The sequence below is a fragment of the Solanum tuberosum genome, unplaced genomic scaffold, assembly GCF_000226075.1.
Source record: "Solanum tuberosum cultivar DM 1-3 516 R44 unplaced genomic scaffold, SolTub_3.0 scf00123, whole genome shotgun sequence".
Lineage (NCBI taxonomy): Eukaryota > Viridiplantae > Streptophyta > Magnoliopsida > Solanales > Solanaceae > Solanum > Solanum tuberosum.
Window position 1 is genome coordinate 852,900 of NW_006239048.1, and position 22,532 is coordinate 875,431.

At 37.6% G+C, this 22,532-nt stretch overlaps 1 protein-coding gene across 1 annotated transcript; it reads left to right on the forward strand.

Annotated features, from left to right (window-relative positions):
* The first annotated feature begins 2,320 nt into the window (after positions 1-2,320).
* On the forward strand, positions 2,321-22,532 carry LOC102605641 (sodium/hydrogen exchanger 6-like). Its single transcript, XM_006350339.2, has 22 exons — positions 2,321-2,741; positions 3,497-3,548; positions 3,658-3,717; positions 3,846-3,870; positions 3,962-4,047; positions 4,136-4,247; positions 9,672-9,734; positions 9,897-9,916; positions 10,026-10,123; positions 10,486-10,514; positions 10,784-10,815; positions 10,899-10,946; positions 11,036-11,096; positions 11,184-11,281; positions 11,377-11,452; positions 11,549-11,568; positions 11,754-11,851; positions 11,936-12,045; positions 21,128-21,211; positions 21,309-21,421; positions 21,635-21,711; positions 21,842-22,532. Exons 1-22 carry the CDS (start codon positions 2,558-2,560, stop codon positions 21,889-21,891), a joined length of 1,596 nt encoding a protein of 531 aa, XP_006350401.1. The 5' UTR covers positions 2,321-2,557; the 3' UTR covers positions 21,892-22,532.

Genomic DNA, 22,532 nt, shown 5'->3' on the forward strand with positions numbered 1-22,532 from the left:
ACGAAATCTACAGAGAAATCCCACATACCTGGTGACGAAATCTATGGATAAATTCTTTGGATTTCGGAGTTGAACTTTGAAGAACATTGTTGCTTGTTTTTGGGAGGTTTGGTCGACTTTTCTTCTTCTATTTGCTCCAAGTTTGGATGATTTTTGGAGAATGAGGGCTTTAGGTATGTCTCGACTAGGTTATTAGGCTTAGATTGAGTGAAGCGACATAGTTTAGGCATTAAACAACGTAGTTTAAGTGCCTAATGCATAGGAAAAAGGATCAAAATGGCCCTGACTTAAAACTGACGAGTGCCATCTACTACAGGACTGACGGGCCGTCGTTTGAACTACCAACCGTCGTTTGGGGTCGTCGTTCATGCTTTTCTCGATAGGGCTTCACTAAAACGAGCATAACTGTTTTCTTTGAGCTTGGATTTTAGCAAACTCAGTGGCGTTGGAAAGAGGATTCAAGTATCTTTAATTTGATAGGTCATGGGCCACCTAATTCATTTTGTGCTAAAAGATATGACCGTTTGAAGTTGATCCAACATCCATTTTCCTCTAAATAGTTGCTGACCCTCACCTACGGTCCGTAGGTCCAACCATGGACTGTACTGGTCGACCATGGGTGGGATCAGAGACTATCAAAATTTGGACCTTGACGACGGAACCCCACCTACGCTCCATGGTTCTACCTACGGTCCGTGGGTGGTTCCGTTGGTACTGGCACCAGTTTTATGAAAACTAGGATTTTTTTTCATTTTGAGATCCGAGGTGTTACACAACAAGCCCTTCACAAAAGCAAAACCTGCAGTACCAGAAAACATAACCAATTTTCAACACTTCGAAAGAACCCTCGGGATTCGTTCGGAACCCCGTGAACACAAACCACATATGTAAATCAATTATACTGGACGTTCCGAACTCAATGGAACCGTCAAAATACGAATCCAAAGTCTCTTTGACCCGACACCCGTGAAAACCACAAGAAACTAACTCACGCCTAAAAAGACTAAAACAAGCTCGGGATCTCTCAAAAATCAACCAAGACCTCACCTACGCCTAAAATCATCCTCGAAATCCAATGAAACTCTTAAAATTTCAGCCCGAGCATTCGAATCCCGAATGTTGACTAAAGTCAACCCAAAGGCTAAATTTCCATAAATTCACAATTTAGGACCTCAAATCCTCAAAAAGACTCGAAATCTGAACCCGACAACTCTTAGTGATCAAATTTCACATTTCAAGATTGATGGAATCAACTGAATTTCATTGCGACACTCGAAATTCAAAAAGACACTAAAACCCACTTTCTTAACACTTAGCCTTTCAAACTCAAAACTTACCAAATTCTCAACTTTTAACTCAAAGTTCAAAACCAACTTTTCAAAACTCAATCATAGAAGACTCGTGGTCAATCACGGGAGGATAAAATGGTAAATTCACAAAAAAATTTAAAAATGACCGATTGGATCGTTACATGGTGGTGATTAGTGATGGTCTCTGATGGTTGTGAATATTATCCACACAATAATGCCTCATAATGATAGTAAGACTCTGTTCTAGATCTTACTACCTCCATTCCATATTAACTTAAACTTTGAGCCCTTTTCCATTTTTCAAATTAACTTAAGTTTTCAATCTTCAAGTCTAATTTTAAAATATTCTTCCAATTTTACCCTTTAAGTTAGTATTGGAATTAGTTATTATAATTAATGTTTAGTTATTTTTGACAATAATTAATAAGGGTAAAAATGGAAAATTATGTTCAATTTATGTCCTAACCTACTTTTCTTAAAGGGTGTGAACACCTCAAAACTTAATTCAATATGGAATGGAGGGAGTAATGATTAAGAATTTAAGGCCTATTTAGACCAATTAAGTGCTTCAAATCTTAATGAAAATAAATGCATTTAATGATCAAAATTGAAATGTCTGAACCATTTAGATCCAGACCTCCATTAAATACAAACAAATGAGACCTAATTATTTAGCTCCATCAATTAGAATTTGAGTCGGGCCTCCCTTTGGGGTTTGTCGTTTGGTTCACCTATTTTTGGGTCAAACTTGGGTTTGATACAATTAGACCGAGGAGATAATGGTAAAGTCTGCGTACAATCTACCCTTTTCTAACCCTATTTTATAGAATTTTACTCAATATATTGTTATTGTTTGTTGTTAAGTTCAACATAAGATATCGCAGTAAAAACAACTTAAATTTATATTCATGATCAAATATAATTTTAATTCAAATATCATTTCATACTTTAAAAATATTTTTTTTTAAAAAATACCCACAACAATTTTCATGATCAAAGTCATAATTTTCATGGACCTTTCTCTTATGTTTACACAAAGAACCTGACTGAAAGTGCTCTTTTTATAGAAACAAAACTCTCCCCCATCTCTCTCACAAACCGCAGAAAAGCCTTTTCAAAGAATCTAAACCGGAAGAAGAGTAAACGCTCCGTCACCGGAAAACTGCCTAGGTTTCGCCGTTGAGTAATTTGTAAGATCATATAGTTGATCGCAGTAAATAGTGAGTGTTTACTTGGAAGAATCGGCCATGGAGGATCATCTTCAGATTTCTCCGGCCGGAGCAAAGGCGATTCCAGGAAAAGAGCAACAAGCCGCTGGATATGGCATACTTCTGCAGATCATGATGCTTGTACTCTCCTTTGTTATTGGACATGTGCTTCGTCGTCGTCATTTCTATTATATTCCTGAAGCTAGTGCCTCTCTTTTGATTGGTATTCTTTAATTTCTTTGTATATTTTGCATTTAGGTTTATAGAATGTGAGTCTGAAAATGCCAATACGAAGTATTATTCAATTGTCAGTCTTTTTTGCATTTCAATTTCCCCCCTTTTCTGTTCTGGGTTAATATAGCGTGACTCTGAAAATGCCTAATATGAGTAGCATTTTCCATAACATAGTTCCTTTTTATTCTGGATATTGTTCAATTTCATCCTCCTTTTGGCTTTTTCAAATGCCAATATGAGCATGTTTTTCCATACTTCGCCATGAATTTTTCAAATTGAGGTACACTTCAGCTGGAATTTGTTGGGAACTTCGTTGGACGAATTTCCGTTTGTTGTTGTGGGTAATCGTTTCAGAACACAGTGGAAGTAGAATATTCATACAGGTGTTATCAACTAGTTGGGAGTTTAGTTGTTGTTGGTGTGTTTAGATTATGCCAAGGAGTCTGGTTAGTTTGCTTAGATCATCGTATGTTTAGTTTGGTCTTGAGATTTAGAGAAACCCTAAATTGAGTATTAGAATGAATAGAGTGCTATCATAGCTGAAACCCAATTAATTTGGGAGTGTGACTTTTTTTTTGTTTTGTTGATGTTGGTAATAGTGCACTAATCTAATGAGTGGTAAAATGCAATTTGAGTACTGTTTTTACAAGCTTGTTCAGCATTTTCCATTTACTTGACCAATTGAGGTACCCTTTAGCTTGGGGCATACTGAAACCTATGATGCTTCGATTTTCTTTGCGGCAGGTTTGATTGTTGGTGGATTGGCTAATGTTTCAAATACAGAAACAAGCATTAGGTAGTTCATTGAACTTTTATTACCATTTGGTTCTTGAAGATTTTATTTGTTTCTATGGGTTCGTGTTGCTGCACTTTTGACCCTTTCTTTTTCTCTTCTTACTTGGCAGGGCATGGTTTAACTTCCATGAAGAGTTTTTCTTCCTCTTTTTACTGCCACCGATCATATTATATCCACATTTAAATTCTTTCCTGCAGAAAATTTTCTATTGTTTTTGTTCTATGTACTGTAGTTAAATATTCAGCTTATTTTGGAATTTATGAACAAAAGAGCTTTTCCTTGACCTTCTTTGCTTACTCAGTCAGGATTTAGTCTATCACCTGTAAGTTTTCTTCTCTTGGTACTTACTCGATATGCAACCTGCTTTTGTTTTTGCATTGCTAACATCATGGCTTTACTGATGCTGTAAGCAGAAACCGTTCTTTTCAAACTTTGGAGCAATTATCACTTTTGCTATTGTAGGAACTTTCATTGCTTCTTTTGTTACTGGCATTCTGGTGTGAGTATTGCTTGCGTCTATGATTTTCTTAGTACTATCAGTTTTCACTCTTCATATAATTGATTACTGTGAATGCAAATTTTTGCAGTTACCTTGGCGGGGTTACATATCTCATGTACAGACTTCCATTTGTAGAGTGTCTGATGTTTGGAGCTCTTATATCGGCAACTGATCCTGTCACTGTTCTGTCTATTTTTCAGGTTAGTTTTTTTTTATTGGTGTTCTTTGTAGTTTCAATCAACGGCTTTGCTTCCTGTATTAGACTAGTCACTTTTGACCATCTTCTCTTTTTCATTTTTATGTTTGTTTGGTTTGGTAACAAACCACATACGTTGACACATAAAATCAGTAAAAAGAATCCTTCCATTATGAAAAAGGCAACTTTTTTGGTGACATCTTCACTGTTTGCACGATAATGTCACTGATCATGTTAGCGCTTAAATTCCGTGTATATGAATGCCAGGAACAATAGAGACAGAAGACTGGCTGGGTAAGGTGTATGAGATATGTTAGATCAGTATACTGTCATGAATCAGAACAGGAGGGTTGTGATAGGCACTTAGTGATCATTCGTTTCATCAAGGAGACCCTTGCTGATCTAACAAAACAAATGAAAGGGACTCTGGGCAGTCCCGTACCATCAGATAAAATTATAAGGAAAACTGTATCAAGTCTCGAACTTGGACTGAGGGCCTAATCATATCATAAATCGGTCCACTAGGGACAAACCACAACATACTAGTCAACTTGTCCACCGACAGAGGCGGCGGGGCATCTAACCGAAACATATAACTGAAAAAGGGACGCAATTTAAAATTATAAGCAAAATAAGATAGACCCTTACAAAAGAAGTGAGATGCTTACACTGATCATGAACATGCTCAAACATATGGTTCTATGTCTGCCTCTATATCTGTACGAGAAGTAAGAGGTGAGTCATCTAGACCTGTAAGCTTTACCAACTGTCCCTAAAACACTGACACAGGTATTTGAAGAAAATGTGCATGCGTGAACTGAGTTGTAGCTGAAAGCAAATGCAATTGATGCTGAATTGAACTGAACCGTGCTGGAATGATTAACTGAAAACTTCAACTCACACCCCTGGTTCCTGTTTGAACTGCATGAATGCATATGTAATTATGAGGTTATAACTGGGGAGGGTTCTATCAAGAATCTGTCTTATCTCATGATGTCAACCTCATAGTAGAGCAGTACTGTACTTGAGTTGGGACTACTAGCAGCCCTGAATTAGCCGTTATCTGGTTGTGTAGCTGGACATAGTCTAATGGAAAGAATATAATCCACACTTGTACGTGTGGTTTGGGATGGCACCACTCAGTGGTTGATACAAACATCCACTCAATCCTTCCGTCGCCTCCCATAATGCAACTACTATCCTCATCCTTAATTCTGAGATACTGTAAACCAATACAGAAACATATGCATATATATGAAGCTGAAATATATAATAATGCAACTTTGGCAACACATGGATTGCATCAAGTATTAACTGAAGCTCAATTGATCTTAATTTTAACTCGCAACTATGTAGAAGCCCGTCCCTACATATAAATGGCTGCCCAATTCACTATCACGACGATCATACAATTCATCAAATAGGGTTTGATGTTATGAAGATCTAATATAGAAGACAATGTGTATTATCGAAAAATAAATAAATGTAGAAAGCAATGCCTTGTGGAGGAAGGTGATTATCCAAAATATAGACAGCAAGGTTAATGGATCACTAAGAAAGTCAATTCTTCATATGGAACTTGCACATGGAAAGTTATCAGGAAACACTGGGAGGAATATGCTTTAAACATTGAGTTTACAGTAAGCAATGGAAGGAAAATATCTTTTTGGAGTGAAAACTGGTTAGGGCCTGGTCCTTTCAAAGATCTACTCTCTGATTATTTTTGTTCAACTACACCTGAGGCTACTATTCAGGAGACATGGATCTCTGAAGGATTGAACTTTTCTTTCAAAAGAGTGTTAAATGACTGGAGGTTGGAAGGATGGCTGAAATGGTGAAGACATTGGACGTTTGCCAGCGTAGGGGTGGACTGAAGCGTAGGAGTGCTGACCTCCTAAGTTCTGATGGTTTAAGTTTATCAAGGTCATCCCTCATACTTGTTTGCTGTTCTTTTTTTTGTTTTTTTGATGAACGTGGTGTCCGGGCCAGCTTTCGCGCACTCGACTAATTCCATGGTATACCTGCCACCTCCCACCAGCAACAGGTGCCAGATAACTCTGTCCTTCAAGGCTAGGACAGATGGGAAGGATCACCTAATGTTTTTTTATCTAGTTGAGTTTTAAACGTTAGACCTCAAGGTTCTCAACCACTTCATTGACCACTAGGCCACATCTTTTGGTGCACTTGTTTGCTGATTTTCTTCAGTACAAAATTTCTCTTTCTTGATACCGATTTGGTAGTGTCATGCTTATCATGTCTTACCCTTAAAGCCTCTATGTGACAGCTAGTCATCCTTATATGAAAAACCTAATGGATAAATTTAGTAGAGTGGTTTAGAGAACAAGAAAGTCAAAAAGTCTATATACTTCGGTATTCGGTAACCGACGATCGAAATTTTGAAATTTACTCCCGAATATCTTACCAGTTACCGAATATCAAATCACCAAAAGTTTCAGTCCGGCTCGGTAATTCGGTGATTTATGCCCACCCATATTTCCAGGATATCAGGAATTCTGGGGATTCAGCTACACAGAAGGGATGAAACAACAAAAGATTATCAGTTAGCTCTGGCTCTGCATATTCCCAACTCTCAAAACCAACTCAAGCCCCAAAATGGCTTTTGGAAGTTTATCTGGAAAACCTAAGCTCCCTTCTAGGTGACATGTTTCATTTGGCTTGTTAGGGAAGCCTATTTGGATCATGAAATAATACAGAAAAGGGTATACAACTGAGCTCCGGCTACTTTTTTGTCAAGATAAAGAAGAGAGCAACACTCATCTTTTCATGCACGACCAAGGTGACTGACATGTTGTGTAGTTATTTCTTGCCTTAGCTGAGACACAATGGGTGATGGCAAGGAACTCTAAGGATCTACTGTGGTGATGGAACACCAATAAAACAAAGAATAGACATAAGAAGTGGTAGATACTTGAATGCTTTGAAGACAGATGAAACTCTCTACGTGAAGATAAAGATGAATTGTTTAGTGCTTTACTATTTTTGGTGTGAACAAGAATGTCTAGAAAATATAGGATCTTTCTTTGATGTCCTAGATTACATATAGAGAGTTTTGTTTATCTTCCGATTGTAATCCCTTTTGAACTAGGTATCTACACAACTTGTGTAAGTATCATTGATATATATATTGTTTACCATGTAAAAAAGAACATAAAAAATTGAGGATGTTTCTGGTGAAGGATACTTTTTTTTGAGAATTAGTACTATTGTATTCTTAAGCATTGAGAATGCTGGCCACCATAACCCTTCGGGGTGGCCCAGTGGTTTGTGGGATTGGGACTTCCATGTTGGAGATCTCAAGTTCGAAATTTCTTGCCAGCAAAAGCAAGGGGTTTGCCTTCTGGGTCGAGCTCGTCGCACCGGGCTTGCCTAGTGCGGGTTACCTCTCCTATGTGGTTTGCGAGCTATTGCATAGGAGCGGGGGTTTTACCCTGTGCGCACCCAAAGGGTAGCGGCTGTGGTTTCCTTGTCATCAATAAAAAAAAAAAAGAATGCTGGCCACCATAAAAAACATGTTACAAAGAAAGTCGACTCTAGCAGGTACCCTGTGGTATTAGTCAAGGTGCGCACACGATTATCAACAAAAGAAGAAGATAGAGACTTATAGAGAAGCGCTTGGACAAAGACACAATCCGTAGTACAACGTAGGATGTATGGTAAGCGTAAGTTTGGCAATAGTTGGAGAAGGGTCTGGTCCCATTATCTGCCGAGTTTAAAGATGAAAACGATGGGGTTCTCGGTTTTTAAATAAACAATCCAGAGAAATAGTGAGAAGAGGGAGGAGATGAATAAGGAAAGTAAGTAAGATAGCTTGTCAGCAAATACCCATTTCCTAATGTCGAGGAGTTTTGTGAGTTGACGAATTCTGAGATTTTGGAGAAATTTTTTACCATGACCTGTACAACTCTCTCCTGTGCTTCACAAAACATCTGAGGATCTTACCTGTACAGCTCTTAATCAGTTACCTTGCTACGGATTGTAGTGTAAACGGATAAGAATCAGGTAGACATCTCCACTGGGATACTTCTCTTTTCTTTCTGTCAAAAGAAATTTAGTGGAGGGCTTAGCCGTCCAAATTAGAGATCTCTATAGGAAATGCTTAAAGGTCCAAATAAGTCTATAAAGTAGCCAATCTATCCAGAATTCACAACAATCATTGTGTCTTTTCCAAAAGTTGTAATACTCTTCCAGAAAAGGGTCTGGAATAGTTATGCGCTGAATCTAGTTAAGTAGCATTTTTTTCTGCAGCAATAGTTTGTCTATTCTTTTCATCCAGAAGAACCGAAGTGGATGCTTGGGGATGATCACCCTTATTTTTCTCTATGTAACCTTGTTATTGTGTTTCCAGGGTAGGTGTACCTCTGGTGACAGATCTATCACAGTCCATTGATTCACTATCACCAAATAGTGAACATCAGTGACCAACCTGTCTAAACCCCACAGGAAGCAATACCAACAACCTATTCAAGTAGCTAAAGACAAAATATAGAAATTTAAAACATAAGTTATTTTCATATATGTGGAAAACTTTCCCATACATGGTCTGCCCTTGAGTTGGATAAGGATTAACAAGGTAGACTACTTGCAATTTAGGTCAGGTTCCATCAGACCATCACTACCTTAAAAAAGGAAATAGTTGTGTCATTGTTTTAATCTTCTCTTTCAGCTTCTTGTCATTTGTTGGTTGAAATTATTTGCATGAAGCCAATTTAGTGGGTTTAGATAGTATTTCTGATAGCATTGACAGAAAATATCTTGTGTTTGACAGAATGCTTGGATATAGTGTTGGTTAATAGAGTAGCTTGAGTTTTGTGCCTCCACATGACTGCTCTTTGGGTATTTTAGATGATGCTACGTCACATCTATAAGTTATCCATTTATCATAAACCAGGTATATATACAACAACAATTAAAAAATAACTCCCCAATCCCAAACATGTTGGATCGACTAGAAGAATCCTAATTTACTATGTTGCTCCATTTAAGCTCATCTCAGTGCAAATAAACTAGGATATATAATCCAAAAAATTTAATAGATCATACCTCGTTGAGGGAGATACGCAAATCGAAGAGGACAGTCACAGTTGCTGAGGAAAACTCAATATTAACAAGACATGACTTTGAAACCTTGCGGTTTCAATTGAAAAGATTTAAGAGTGTAACATTGGAGAAAGGAAAGAGGGAGAAATTGCTTGGTTTTGCCATGGTCTATCACCACTCTCTGTCATTGGAGGTTGAATATCAGATCTGTTGGGTATTTTCATTTATTGTTTGACAATCAATCCCTTTGCCAACTTATGTGGCTTTTCATAATTTTCAAATTGATATAGGTAGGTCTTAACTGTTTCATCATTGGCTAAGCTTTGCTGTCCTTTTGTTGAACGAGTTTGTTTCTTTGACATGATTGTAGGAGCTTGGCACAGACGTGAACCTATATGCTTTAGTGTTTGGGGAATCTGTTTTAAATGATGCAGTAAGTCCTACTCATTCTTTTATGTGAAAGGTTGGCGTTTCACTATGTCGTTTACTTGTTTTATTTTAAGTTGTGTATATGCATTCTTTACCAAAAAAAATTATGTATTGCATTTTGTGTATTTATTTCTTTGTTTTTCTTTGTATGCTGCACACTTGGAAGATGGCAATTTCCTTGTACAGGTTAGTATAAGTGTGCTTAACTGTCGCACTGGTATTGATATTCAAGGAGCATCTGCACATACAAATAGATCCAGATGGATTGACAATCAAGAACTGGATTGTTTTGTAGGACAATGTCACTGGTCAGAAGCCACATGTCAACTGATCAGAATTACTTCATGATAACCATCCGATTTGTTGAAACTTTTTTGGGATCCCTGTCAGCTGGTTAGTATTTTGTACCATTTAGTTTTTTTCCTCATCTTTCTTCACTCAGTGAAAGCTAGTGTTGGTATAAGAAAGAAAAGGTCAAGCAGGTGTCGTTTTAAGGGAAAAAAACTTTTTTAAACTATTCAAATTATGTCATTTTCTGGAAAATCCTTAGAGGATGCTCCCTTTTCAAGCAGTCTGAATATATTTCAGTTGTAACTGCTTGAGCCCAGAAATTTATCCATGGAAAAAAAGGGAACTGCTGGAGTTAGTATCCATATACTTACTTTTGTTCTATAAGAGCACTTTTGTTTTTAAATAGTTTGACTTGATTTTTTTTTTTTCAAGTCAACTAACATCCTACTGCTTTGATTCTACAGGTGTTGGAGTTGGATTTGTTTCTGCTTTGATATCCTTCATGTTTTACTTTCTTCCAGCAGTGCATTTTTCTCGCATTTTGTATGCACAGAAAAAATGAACCAGGAAGTGTTACCTCCTTAGTGATTTCTAACCAAAATTTGTAGGTCTTCTAAAGATTACGGTGCTTCTATAATTACTAACTTTTCGAGGCACCATGATTCTTATTTAATAAGTTTAAAGGTTCTATTATATTTAGTATAAATGTGCATTTGATGCTTTCTAGCTCATAAAGTGTTGTGGTGCCTTGACTTCACACACCTTTTCAAATATGCTGGCTTGGATATTGACAAGTAAGTCAACTATTTTGTAGTTTTTTGCACCATCTGCTTCTGACTGATGATATTGATGGCGTTTCTGCTAATTCTATTGTCAGTCTTCAGAACTTGGAGAGCTGTTTGTTTGTCCTCTTTCCATATTTCTCGTAAGTAACTACATTAGATTCTCACTTTTTTACATTCTATCTTGGTTTTGTGCCTAACATGTATTTTATCATGAACCATCATCTTCCAGATATATGCTAGCAGAAGGACTTGGTCTCTCTGGCATAGTGTCTATATTGTTCACTGGAGTCGTAAGTTTTCATCTGCATTTTCTCTTCTTCTTTTTTTCATTTTCTCTTCCTACTAGATGTGCTTAGTACTTCTGGATTGTATTTTAGGTTATGAAGCGCTATACGTACCCGAATTTATCAGAAAGTTCACAGCGATTTGTGTCGGCGTTTTTTCATTTGATATCATCTTTGGCTGAAACTTTTGTGTAAGTCGGGCATTCCAGTTTCTGAGGATTTGTGATATTTTGTTCCCATTTTTGTTAAATAACTCCAGTAAGGCTTGTTTCTGTTTAACGTGCAGATTTATATATATGGGCTTTGATATCGCGATGGAGAAACATAGTTGGTCCCACGTGGGATTTATCTTCTTCTCAATTGTATCCTTAACATGTAGCCTTCTTTATATATTGTAACTCGTTCCTTAATATTTTTTTGAATCAAACATTTTTCCCTTAACTTCTTGTTCGCCCCAGCTGTTCATTGTGATTGCGAGGTATGTTTGTTAATCTGTTTCTTGTTCTCTGGGATTACACTTGGTTGCGCGATTTTATCCCAAGCTCATTGTACCAATGCCTATGTTGCTCTATGTTTTCCCCATATTTTGGATTAAATTATGGATGGAATGATCTCAAGGTTGTAAATCCATAATTGCTAATCTTTTTCCTCTCGTTCATTAAGGGCTGCCAATGTGTTTGGTTGTGCATATTTGGTCAATCTTGTACGACCTCCACACCAAAAGATACCAGCAAAACATCAAAAAGCACTCTGGTACAGTGGTAAGTGGTGAAGAAATTATTTTTTCAGTCTATGTTTTGGCTTTTTTAATTTTATTTGAGCTCATTATTAATGTGGATGTCAAGGACTTCGAGGCGCTATGGCGTTTGCCCTTGCTTTGCAGTCAGTCCATGATCTTCCTGAAGGACATGGTCAGACAATATTCACTGCTACCACTGCCATTGTTGTATTAACGGTAGGCAAACTTACTCGAGTTTTGATTTAATTTCTTGTTGATGGCTATATGCATGAATAAACTTTCCTGAAATCAAGCAGCAAAGAGAAACTAATCGAAATAAACCGACTCTACTGTGGTTGAGAAACTGTTGATAGGATGAGTACGTAGATGCAAACATTGAAGTCTGATCAGCAGCTGCAAAGATTTCCTCCTGTGCTAATTGCAAGCATTAGAGTAGCTGGTCAAAAACTTCTATTGGGCCTCTTTTAATAAATGAAATTGGGTAAAAATTATTTTTCTACCATCAAGTGATTCTAGGCCTATGCATCACCAAATAACAAAAGCTCAGTTCTTTTACTGCACGTAATGAACTGAGAGATTCTGTCATTAGACCTGTATCATGTATATCTGTCTCCCTATTGCATAATGCTAGCAAAAGTATACATCTAAATTTTGTCTGAGAATGCGCTAGTTCTTCCTCAAAAAATTCTCTGGTTCCACTCTTTCCATATCATCCACCAAATGGCTGCAGGGATGATATTCGGTGTTCCATATCTCCTATTTTGGTTTCCTATGCGCTCCTGAAACCAACACTGCTCTTTGGTACTTCTTGGCATGCACCACTGAAATTCTAGTTGGTTCAGCATCATGTCCCAATAATCTCTTGTCTGTCTGCAGTGAATGAATAGATAATTCGTGGGCCTTTGATAAAGAATCGATGGAAAACTGCTCATATCCTAACTCAAAAGGCACACATCTGTTACATATAACAGTTCCTCTCCTTTGTAAGTGTTGGACATGCTTCAGTGCTACCTGCCATATCAAAGATTCCAAATAAGCTTCCATGGACCTGCACTTGCATTGCTTGACAGGAACCTGTATGCTGAACTGTGAAATGGCTTTTTCTGCTTTACATATCAAATAGTCTGGAATGCTTGTGTTATTTGAGTGTTGCTGATGTGCTGGATTAGTTGGCATATGCTCTCTAGTTTACAATCATTGCAGTGTCTCCTGATTGGGGTGTCCTGTCCTTATGTTAGCCATATTCTGCAATTACAGCTGTTGGGTTCCACCAGCTTGAAAATTTCAGGGGACTGTTCCTTTAGGAGACAATGGCCTATCCATGTCTCAAGAAGAAATGTATTTTCTTGTCATCTCCTACTGTAAACTCTTTTCTACCTGTAAGCTTCTCCCATAGTGGTCTAATCTGACAGACATGTTTACTTAGTCATCCATCACCTCCCATTTCATATTTTTCTTTTACCACTTCTCTCCAGAGAACTCTTTTTGGTAAATCTCCATAGCCATTTAAACAGAAGAATTTGGTTGTATACTCCTTGATGCCTTTATTCCCAGCCCCCCTTCTTTTCTGGCTGCTGTGGTAGTATTCTCTTCTCCCTGTTGCCCTGCTATGAAAATTCCCCTCAGTTTGTCAGTTTTTTCTCTACCTTTTTAAGCATTGAGAACATGGACAAGGTGTAAGTTGGCAGCACATCCAGCACAGAATATATGAACACCAATCTACGTCCACAAATATTTTTATTTTCAAATCGCCAATTTCCCTTCACATTTTTCCAAGACTCGTTTTCAAATATTTTCAGCTTTGAAATTATTGCCCTGTGGCATGCCAAGGTTTTAGATTCTTTGCAGCTTAACATCTGTGAGTCCCTGTATTGTTATCTACTTCGTTGTCTGGAATAGATGGCTTTTTGATAAATTCATGTGCAGCTTAGTTGCCCCTTCAAACAGCAGAATTAACACAAAAGAATTTCTGTTCCTCTACTTCACTCAAAACTAGAGTGTCATCTGGATATAAAATGTGAGACATGTACAAGTCCGAGTGCCTTCTTACCCAAGCCGAGAAGCCCATTCTCCAGCTTCTTGGATAGCCACCTTTGCCATTGTTGAAGAGTCCCATGTCGGATGAAAAAGGGATGGGTACATCTCCTTATATGGACTTGGGCAATCCTCCCCGCATGAGCTAGCTTTTGGGGTTGAGTTAGGCCCAAGATCCATTTCTTTACATGGTGTCAGGGAAGGACCCACCCCAATTATTGTGTACCAATGTTGGGTGTTGTAGTAAATCGCCCATGAACCAGATGTCCAGCCCTGGGCATGAGGTGGGATAATGAGGAGTCTCACATCGGATGAAAAAAGGGATCGGTGATCTTCTTGTATGGACTTGACAATCCTTCCCTCTTGAGCTAGCTTTTGAGGTTGAGTTAGGCCCAAGATCCATTTCTTTACATGGTGTCAGGGAAGGACCCACCCCAATTATTGTGTACCAATGTTGGGTGTTGTAGTAAATCGCCCATGAACCAGATGTCCAGCCCTGGGCATGAGGTGGGATAATGAGGAGTCTCACATCGGATGAAAAAAGGGATCGGTGATCTTCTTGTATGGACTTGACAATCCTTCCCTCTTGAGCTAGCTTTTGAGGTTGAGTTAGGCCCAAGATCCATTTCTTTACATGGTGTCAGGGAAGGACCCACCCCAATTATTGTGTACCAATGTTGGGTGTTGTAGTAAATCGCCCATGAACCAGATGTCCAGCCCTGGGCATGAGGTGGGATAATGAGGAGTCTCACATCGGATGAAAAAAGGGATCGGTGATCTTCTTGTATGGACTTGACAATCCTTCCCTCTTGAGCTAGCTTTTGGGGTTGAGTTAGGCCCAAGATCCATTTCTTTACATGGTGTCAGGGAAGGACCCACCCCAATTATTGTGTACCAATGTTGGGTGTTGTAGTAAATCGCCCATGAACCAGATGTCCAGCCCTGGGCATGAGGTGGGATAATGAGGAGTCTCACATCGGATGAAAAAAGGGATCGGTGATCTTCTTGTATGGACTTGACAATCCTTCCCTCTTGAGCTAGCTTTTGAGGTTGAGTTAGGCCCAAGATCCATTTCTTTACGGACATAGTGCTTAAGCCTTCCATAACCAAAATAAATAAAAAGGGAGATAATGGGTCACCTTGAGTCATATCCCTGCTAGAAGAAAAGAAAGAAGCCTACTGGTTCACCATTCACCAAAACTGAGAAACTTCATTACCGAAATGCAGCTCCTACTCTAACTGCTCCAGTCCCAAATCCCATATCTTTGATAAAGTTAATATCCCAATGGACATGATTATATGTTTTGTCTATGTCTAGTTTGCAGAATAATCTAGCTTATCTATAAGATTACACATTCGTTTGCGATTAGGACTAAATCACAGATCTGTCTCCCCTTGATAAGTGCCAATTGTGTGTCTGCCACCACCTATGATATTACCCTTAAATTCTTTCCACCAGTAGCTTCTCCAAAATCTTGTAAAAATTTCTACTAGGCTGATTGGTCTGAAGTCTTTAAGCTGGCTAGCACCATTCTTCTTTTGCATTTACATGTGACTTATGCATTCTTCTTTAGAAGACATTTAATTATAATCTTGTTATCATGGGGTACGATAAATTCTTATTAAAATCTGTACTGATTTGTCTCTATCCCGGTTTAGCTATTTGGAGTTGTTATGTTACATAGTTCAAGATTTATACAAAGTTCACCTTTTATGCTCCAATATATTAAGTTTGGGCGTAAATTTTTGTTGGATGTAGTATGTACTAGAAATTAACCAGAATGAAGTTGAGGTTTTAGCCTTTAGTTTCTTCCTCCATGTAATTGTAGATAAAGAACCTTGTGTTGATGTCTACTAAAGTCATACCATATTCAAAGCTGTACAGTAAATTCCTTGATCGGCAGCTACTAGTGTGTAAACTATGTAGACCTTTTCGTGGCGGGGGCTTTGAAGAATAAAGGTCATTTGCAAGAACAACAGTAGTTCAGTCTTAGAGCCAAGCTAGAATTTTCCTAGGTGAAATACCTGTTTTTCTTTGCTCCATTTAACAAATATCCTTACACTATCATTATCTTCAACCAACTCTAAGGACTCTTGTCACCTAATATGCGTGTTAATAACGACTAAGTTTAAAAATCAAATTATTCAATAAAGGCTGACCTTAATTCGAACTAGTCAATATCGCCCATATTGATATTTTGCTTCCATTAGGCTTTTTTTTTTGCAAAGTCCTCACATAAAGAAGTTGTGTAGTTCTTTTGAGGTAACTTTTCTCTATCTAATATTAGGTCTACGTTGTCATTTATAACACATTCAATCATCATGGTGACTGATACATATGGAGGTCTACATAGGAAATGACAAAAACCATGTCACACTTGTTCTTCCAATTTTTTCCCCTCAATATGCATTAAGGGGCAATTTGGTTACTGCTTAGAGTTATGCATGTATTAGTTATGTAGAGTTCAGTTATGTAGGGTTTAATTATGTAGAGTTTAAAGAAATTAGTGAGCTAATCTCAATTCCAAAACATTTAGTGAGCTAATATTTATTGTACCCATTAAAATAAATAACTATCTAAATAACATGTTAAAATTAAATAAATACCAATAGCTAAAAACATAGAAAGTAATAACAAATAACTAAAAGCAATTAAGTAATTTGTATTGAATATGATTAAGCAATTAACAAGACAAAAAAATCCAAAGAAATTTTTTAAAGTAAATAACAGTTTATGTTGATGATATTGTTATCACTTGCAATGATCAAGATGGTATCACTAATTTGAAGCATCATCTCTTTAAGTATTTCCAGAAAGATTTTAACAGGCTAAAGTATTTTCTAGGTATTGAGGTTGCTAAGTCTGGATAGGTATTGTTATTTCTCAACGCAAGTATCCCTTAGACATTTTTGAGGAGATAGGAATGATGGATATAGACCCATTGACACACCTATGGATGTGAATGTTAAACCCCTTTTGGGACAAGGCGAGCCACTCAGTAATCTTAAAAGGTATAGACGGTTGGTTAGAAAGTTGAATTATCTCACAATGACTAGACTTGACATCTCTTTTCCTATGAGTGTTGTAAGTCAGTTTATGACTTCCCCTTGTAATAGTCATTGGGATGTAGTTCATATTCTGCGATATATAAAGTCAACTTTTGATAAAGGACAACTCTTCAAAGATCAAGGCCATGAGCATATCATTTGATATGCTGACACTGATTGGGCAGAATCTCCCTCTGATAGACGTTCTAAATTTGGCTGTTGTGTTTTAGTAGGAGGTAATTAAGTGTCGTGGAAGAGTAAGAAATAGAGTGTGGTTGCTCGATTTAGTGCAAAATCAAAATATCGAGCAATGGTTGTAACAACTTGTGAGCTAGTTTGGATCAAACTGTTGTTGAGAGAACTAAAATTTGGCTAAATCAGACAGATGGAACTTGTGTGTGATAATCAAGCTGCTCTTCATATCACATCAAATCTAGTGTTTCTTGAGAGGACTAAGCACATTGAGATTGAGTGAACCTTTGTCAGTGAAAAGATACTCACAAGAGATATTGTTACAAAATTAGTGAAGTCAAGTGATCAACTTGCAAATATCTTCACCAAGTTCCTCACTGGTCTTCATATTAATTACATCTGTAACAAACTAGGTACATATGATTTGTATGCATCAGTTTGAGGGGGAGTGTTAGAAAAGAAATAATATATAATATCCTACTTGGTAAAGAATTGTATTGTAGTGACTATAAATAGGGTCTCGGAATAATAATATAGATACACAATTCAATAATATTTCCTCCAATATTTCTCAGTCTTATTCCTAGTTACCAAATACCCTTTTTTTCTCTAGAATGTTGCTTCGTCGTCTCTGGTTCTAGTTGTTTGTTGGTTACCAATATAATAGTTTACATATTTACCATTGTTTTTAAGTAAATAAACAATAAGAAAAGAAATCAAGGTTAGTTTGATCCTTTAGGTGTTTCATCCTTGTAAAGATAATCTCATAGAAGTTATCCCACGTTGGATCATGTTGAAATAATACTGCCATTGCAAGGTGAGAGAAAAGAGGGCATCACAGACGAGGATGACAAAGTAAGGGTGGAGGAGGCACTCATTAGACGGGGATGACAGTCACACTTTCATGAACTCTTGAATGAAGAAGGAGACAGATGCGTCATGCCTGGAGATTTGGAGCACTCAGAGAGACACCATGATTTTGGGTGTTGTAGGTGTATAAAGAGGTGGAGAGTAAGGGAAGAGCAACCGGGCCGGATGAGATCCCGATGGAATTTTTGAAGAGCGCAGGCAAGGTTGGTATGGAGTGGCTAACTGGGTTGTTTAATGTCATTTTTAGGACGACGAAAATGCCCAAAGAATGGAGGTGGAGTACAATGATTCTATTGTACAAGAACAAGGGTGACATCTAGAATTGCAACAACTATAGGGTTATCAAGCTGTTAAGTCACAATATGAAAGTTTGAGAGAGGGTGGAGGAGGTGAGGGGTGTGGAAATATCCATGAACCAGTTCGAATTCATGCTTGGACATTCAACTGCAGAAGCCATTCATTTGGTAAGGAGGTGGTGGAGCAATATAGAGAGAAGAACTTGTACATGGTGTTCATTGACTTAGAAAAGGCTTACGACAAAGTTTCAAGGATGGTTTTATGGAGATGCTTGGAGGCTAGAGGTGTACCTGTGGTACTAAGGGCAAGTAAGGACATGTACAATAGCACCAATAGGGATCAAACCTTAGCCTGTTTTATTTGCCTTGGTGATAGATGCATTGACGCGATAAATTTAAGGTGAGGTGTCATAGTGTATATTATTTGCAGATGACATAGTTCTAATTGATGAGTCTGGCGACAGAGTTAACGTTAAGCTAGATATTTGGAAACACACCTTGGAGTCGAAAGGGTTCAAGTTGAACAGGACCAAGACAAAATACTTGGAATACAAGTTAACTAACATAATACATGAAGCAGATATGGAAGTGAGGCTTGAGACAGGTCACCCAAAGGAGAGGAAGTTTCAAGTATCTTGAGTTTATGATCCTAGGGAATGGAGAGATTGATGAGGATGTCACTCTCTGCATTGGTGCATGGTGGAAGAAATGGAGGCTTGCATTCGTAGTCTTGTGTGATAAGAAAGTGTCATCAAAACCTAAAGATAAGTTCTACAAAATGATAGTTAGACCAACTATGTTGTAGGGACGGGGTGTTGGTCGGTCAAAAACTCACGTTCAAAAGTTGAAAGTTGCAAAAATAAGGATGTTGTGATAGATGTGTGGGCATGCAAGGAGAGATAAGGATTAGATAGGATATTCGAGACTAAATGGGAGTGGCTTCAATGGAGGAAAAGATGCGGGAAACGAGACTGAGTTATTTCGGGCTTGTGAAGAGGAGATGTTCGGATGCCCCAGTGCGGAGGTGTGAGGGTTGGCTATGGATGGTTTCAAAATAGGTAGAGGCAGACCAAAGAAGTATTAGGGGGAGTCGAGAGGTGATTAGACAGGACATGACACAATCTAACTTATCGAGGACATGACCTTAGATAGAAGGTTGTAGAGGATACAAATTAAATAGAAGGTTAGTAGGTAGCAGTGTGTTGTTTTGTTATCCGTCCATACTAGTAGTTATAGTATTGCTCCTGTAGTTCATGGTCCTTCAACTTCTATTATTATTTGTTGTTTTGTACTTCGACTATCATATTATTTTGTTGTAGTTACTGTCCCATTACTATATGTTATTTCTTATACTCCTATTAGTTATTACTTCTTTTTCCGTACTGCTTTTTGGACTATTTTTTCTTCGAACTCGGAGTCTATCGGAAACAGCATCTCTACCTCTTGAGGTAGGGCTAAGGTCTGCGTACACTACCCTCCCCAGACCCCACTTTGTTGGATTATATTGGGTATGTTGGTGTATTATATCATTATATTGGTATTGCTCTTACCGGAAATGAGTCCAATATAAAATTTAGTGAACTTCAGGACTATTTTTTTATTCCCGGTTACCAAATTCCCCTTCTTCTTTAGAATGTTGCTCCATGATCTCTGGTTCTAGTTTTTTGTTGGTTTCTTATTAAGTTTGTCAATTAACATAACATTGCTATCACATGCAAAAATAGCCTATATTATTCTTATGCTTGTTTGGCTGCTCCATACTTATCATTCATGACATTTATGTGTTTGATAGGAATTTATTTCTTCTTCAACATCCACCACAAGGACTTCTTCTCTAGGCCATTAATATCATGTGAAGATCTTTCTCCTCTTCCTGCAAACTGTGATTAATCTATTTTGCAAAAATATAGCCTCAAGATCTACCGCGTAGCCTAAGTTGGTTCTCTGTCAGCCTCTAATGCTTCCATGTCAACGGCTTAAACAGTTTTTCTAGTAGTGTTTCATCATATGACTCCGAAATTTGCAACTTATACAATTTGAGTATCTCCGTTAGTCTTATGTATTTGGACAAGTGCTTCTTCTCTAGTCGTTTGGCATCTTTCCACTCCTTTGATATAACATCGAATAGTTCTACTCCAACCTCTCCAAGGCAATCTTTTTCAAACTTTCGTTAGGTACCAGGTAGACTACAGGTTATGCTAACCTCATATTTCTTGGTGCTTACTTCTCCCGGCCTAATTATGAGTGTAGCTACAATTTTCATCTTCCACGGATGTATAAAAAAATCTATACAGTTCTTATGACCCTCATTATGTATGTGTTTGATAAAAGAAAATAATGGTTTAACATTTCACACCAAAAGGCTTCTGAGGACATCACATTGCATAGTTAATTAGAGAACTCTATATTGGATGAAATCAGAGAACTTTATCACAGAACAAGAAAAAGTTGATTAGAAGACACAAACTGATGGTGAATAATGTCTCTGTTCTGCTGAAGCCATGCACTCGCACATTTTCTGAAACTACTGTCCTTCATGTAAACTTTTCTCCTGAGATCCTAGTGAAACCCCAAAACTTTATATTGCAAAAAGTGGGTTTGACAATTCACATGTGTCATTCTACAATCATAATGTTTCAGAGTAAAGTTTACCAATAGATGGTTTTTACTTGGCATGCACGTAGCTGATTATTACTACTTCGAAAATATTTACAACGAACCGAAGTTTTTTGTTGCTCTAGAATATTTCACTTGGATTACAGTTGCTCCTTTCTACCTGTTCTTCCTCCACACTGGATGGATGATCTCTTCCACAATATATGATATAATCTGATCAAATTCCGTCTGCAACTTTTCAGGTTTTGATTATTGGAGGATCAACAGGAACCATGCTAGAAGCTTTGGAAGTTGTGGGTGATGGTCAATCTGGCTCCATGGATGAAGTAAGTGCATTAGCCAAGCTGTTTCCCAACTTTGTAATAAGTTACAATGTTTTGCTCAGTGCACTAATTCTTTCTCCTGCTATTTTCTGATTTTCAGACCTTTGAGGGGAACAATGGATATATAGCTCCTTCTTATAGTGATGAATCTTATGATGGTGAACCGTCATCAGGGAACAGGTTCAGGATGAAACTTAAGGAGTTCCACAAGAGGTAATGTTCTTTTGCTTGTGGCACAATGTCAAGTGTTGGGTGATTTAAATCTTGGTGTCTTTATGTTTTTTTTAGCTTTCCACCCGGTGTCCGGTACCTACATTGTTCTCCTTAATGTTATCAAGTCATCCCAGCTAACTAGCTAACTGGGTAGATCACTGCTGCGAGATGCAGGTTGTCTCATCTTTTAATGCATTTAATTGTTTTCTCCAGTACTACTTCGTTCTCAGCATTGGACAAAAACTACCTCACTCCATTCTTTACTACTCAAGGTGGAGACGAAGATGAAGGTAATTCTTTCAACATGCTAGTTACCATTTACCTACTTTGCTTGTTGTGCTCATTATATTGTCTAATCATGTATACAGTTGTGAACTCGATAAGCTCATGCAATATGACTTATTTTTTTCTGATACACAGATGAGCCAATTATGCACAGCTCCAGAAGAGCCGGTTATGACGGCCACTGACTTCCAAATAGCACAATCAAAATTTCAAGATGACAAGATAAGTACGAATGACATTTTGCTGCAAAGATAAAATCAACTTCAAGTATACTCAGTGGACAATGAGTGGCTTGTTGATTGTAAGTATGCATCAATTATGACAAGAAGTTTAGATTCTTTAGTGGTACAAAGAATAACGGGTGGCAATTCAGTATAGGAAGTTTAGGATTTAGCATACCTAGCAAAGCAAAATCATCTGATATCCCTTGTATATGAATGTTCAAAGTCAGGATTAGGAACGGAAACAGAACTCCAAGTGGCTTCTATATGCTGAAATGGCGATATGATTCGCTGATCTTTACCTTTTACGAATTAGTGTAAAGTAATTGCATATTCCACTAAGCTTAAAGAGTGTGGCTTCGTGCAGCCCATTTTATCAGCTTCATTTTCACAAGCATTATGGATCATTACAGCCTTGAATAGTCTGTTTTAAGGTTACTGTCAATGAAAAAAAAAATAGTAGAAAAAATCAATCATTTTTAGCTGTTTCAAGATTTGGCAATGTTAAGTTGTCAATTTATTTGGGATTTAAACTAGTATGAATGATTGAGTAGCTTGTTGGCTTTGTTATTCTTTTCCTTGCTAAGGAGTTTGTTGTTAAGCTA

Excerpts from the sequence above, each read along its gene's own strand:
- LOC102605641 (XM_006350339.2), top strand. The coding sequence starts at position 2,558 with ATGGAGGATCATCTTCAGATTTCTCCGGCCGGAGCAAAGGCGATTCCA. Across the intron at positions 4,248-9,671 it reads CTGTTCTGTCTATTTTTCAG|GAGCTTGGCACAGACGTGAA; the intron begins GTTAGTTTTTTT and ends ACATGATTGTAG. Across the intron at positions 11,097-11,183 it reads CTATATTGTTCACTGGAGTC|GTTATGAAGCGCTATACGTA; the intron begins GTAAGTTTTCAT and ends ATTGTATTTTAG.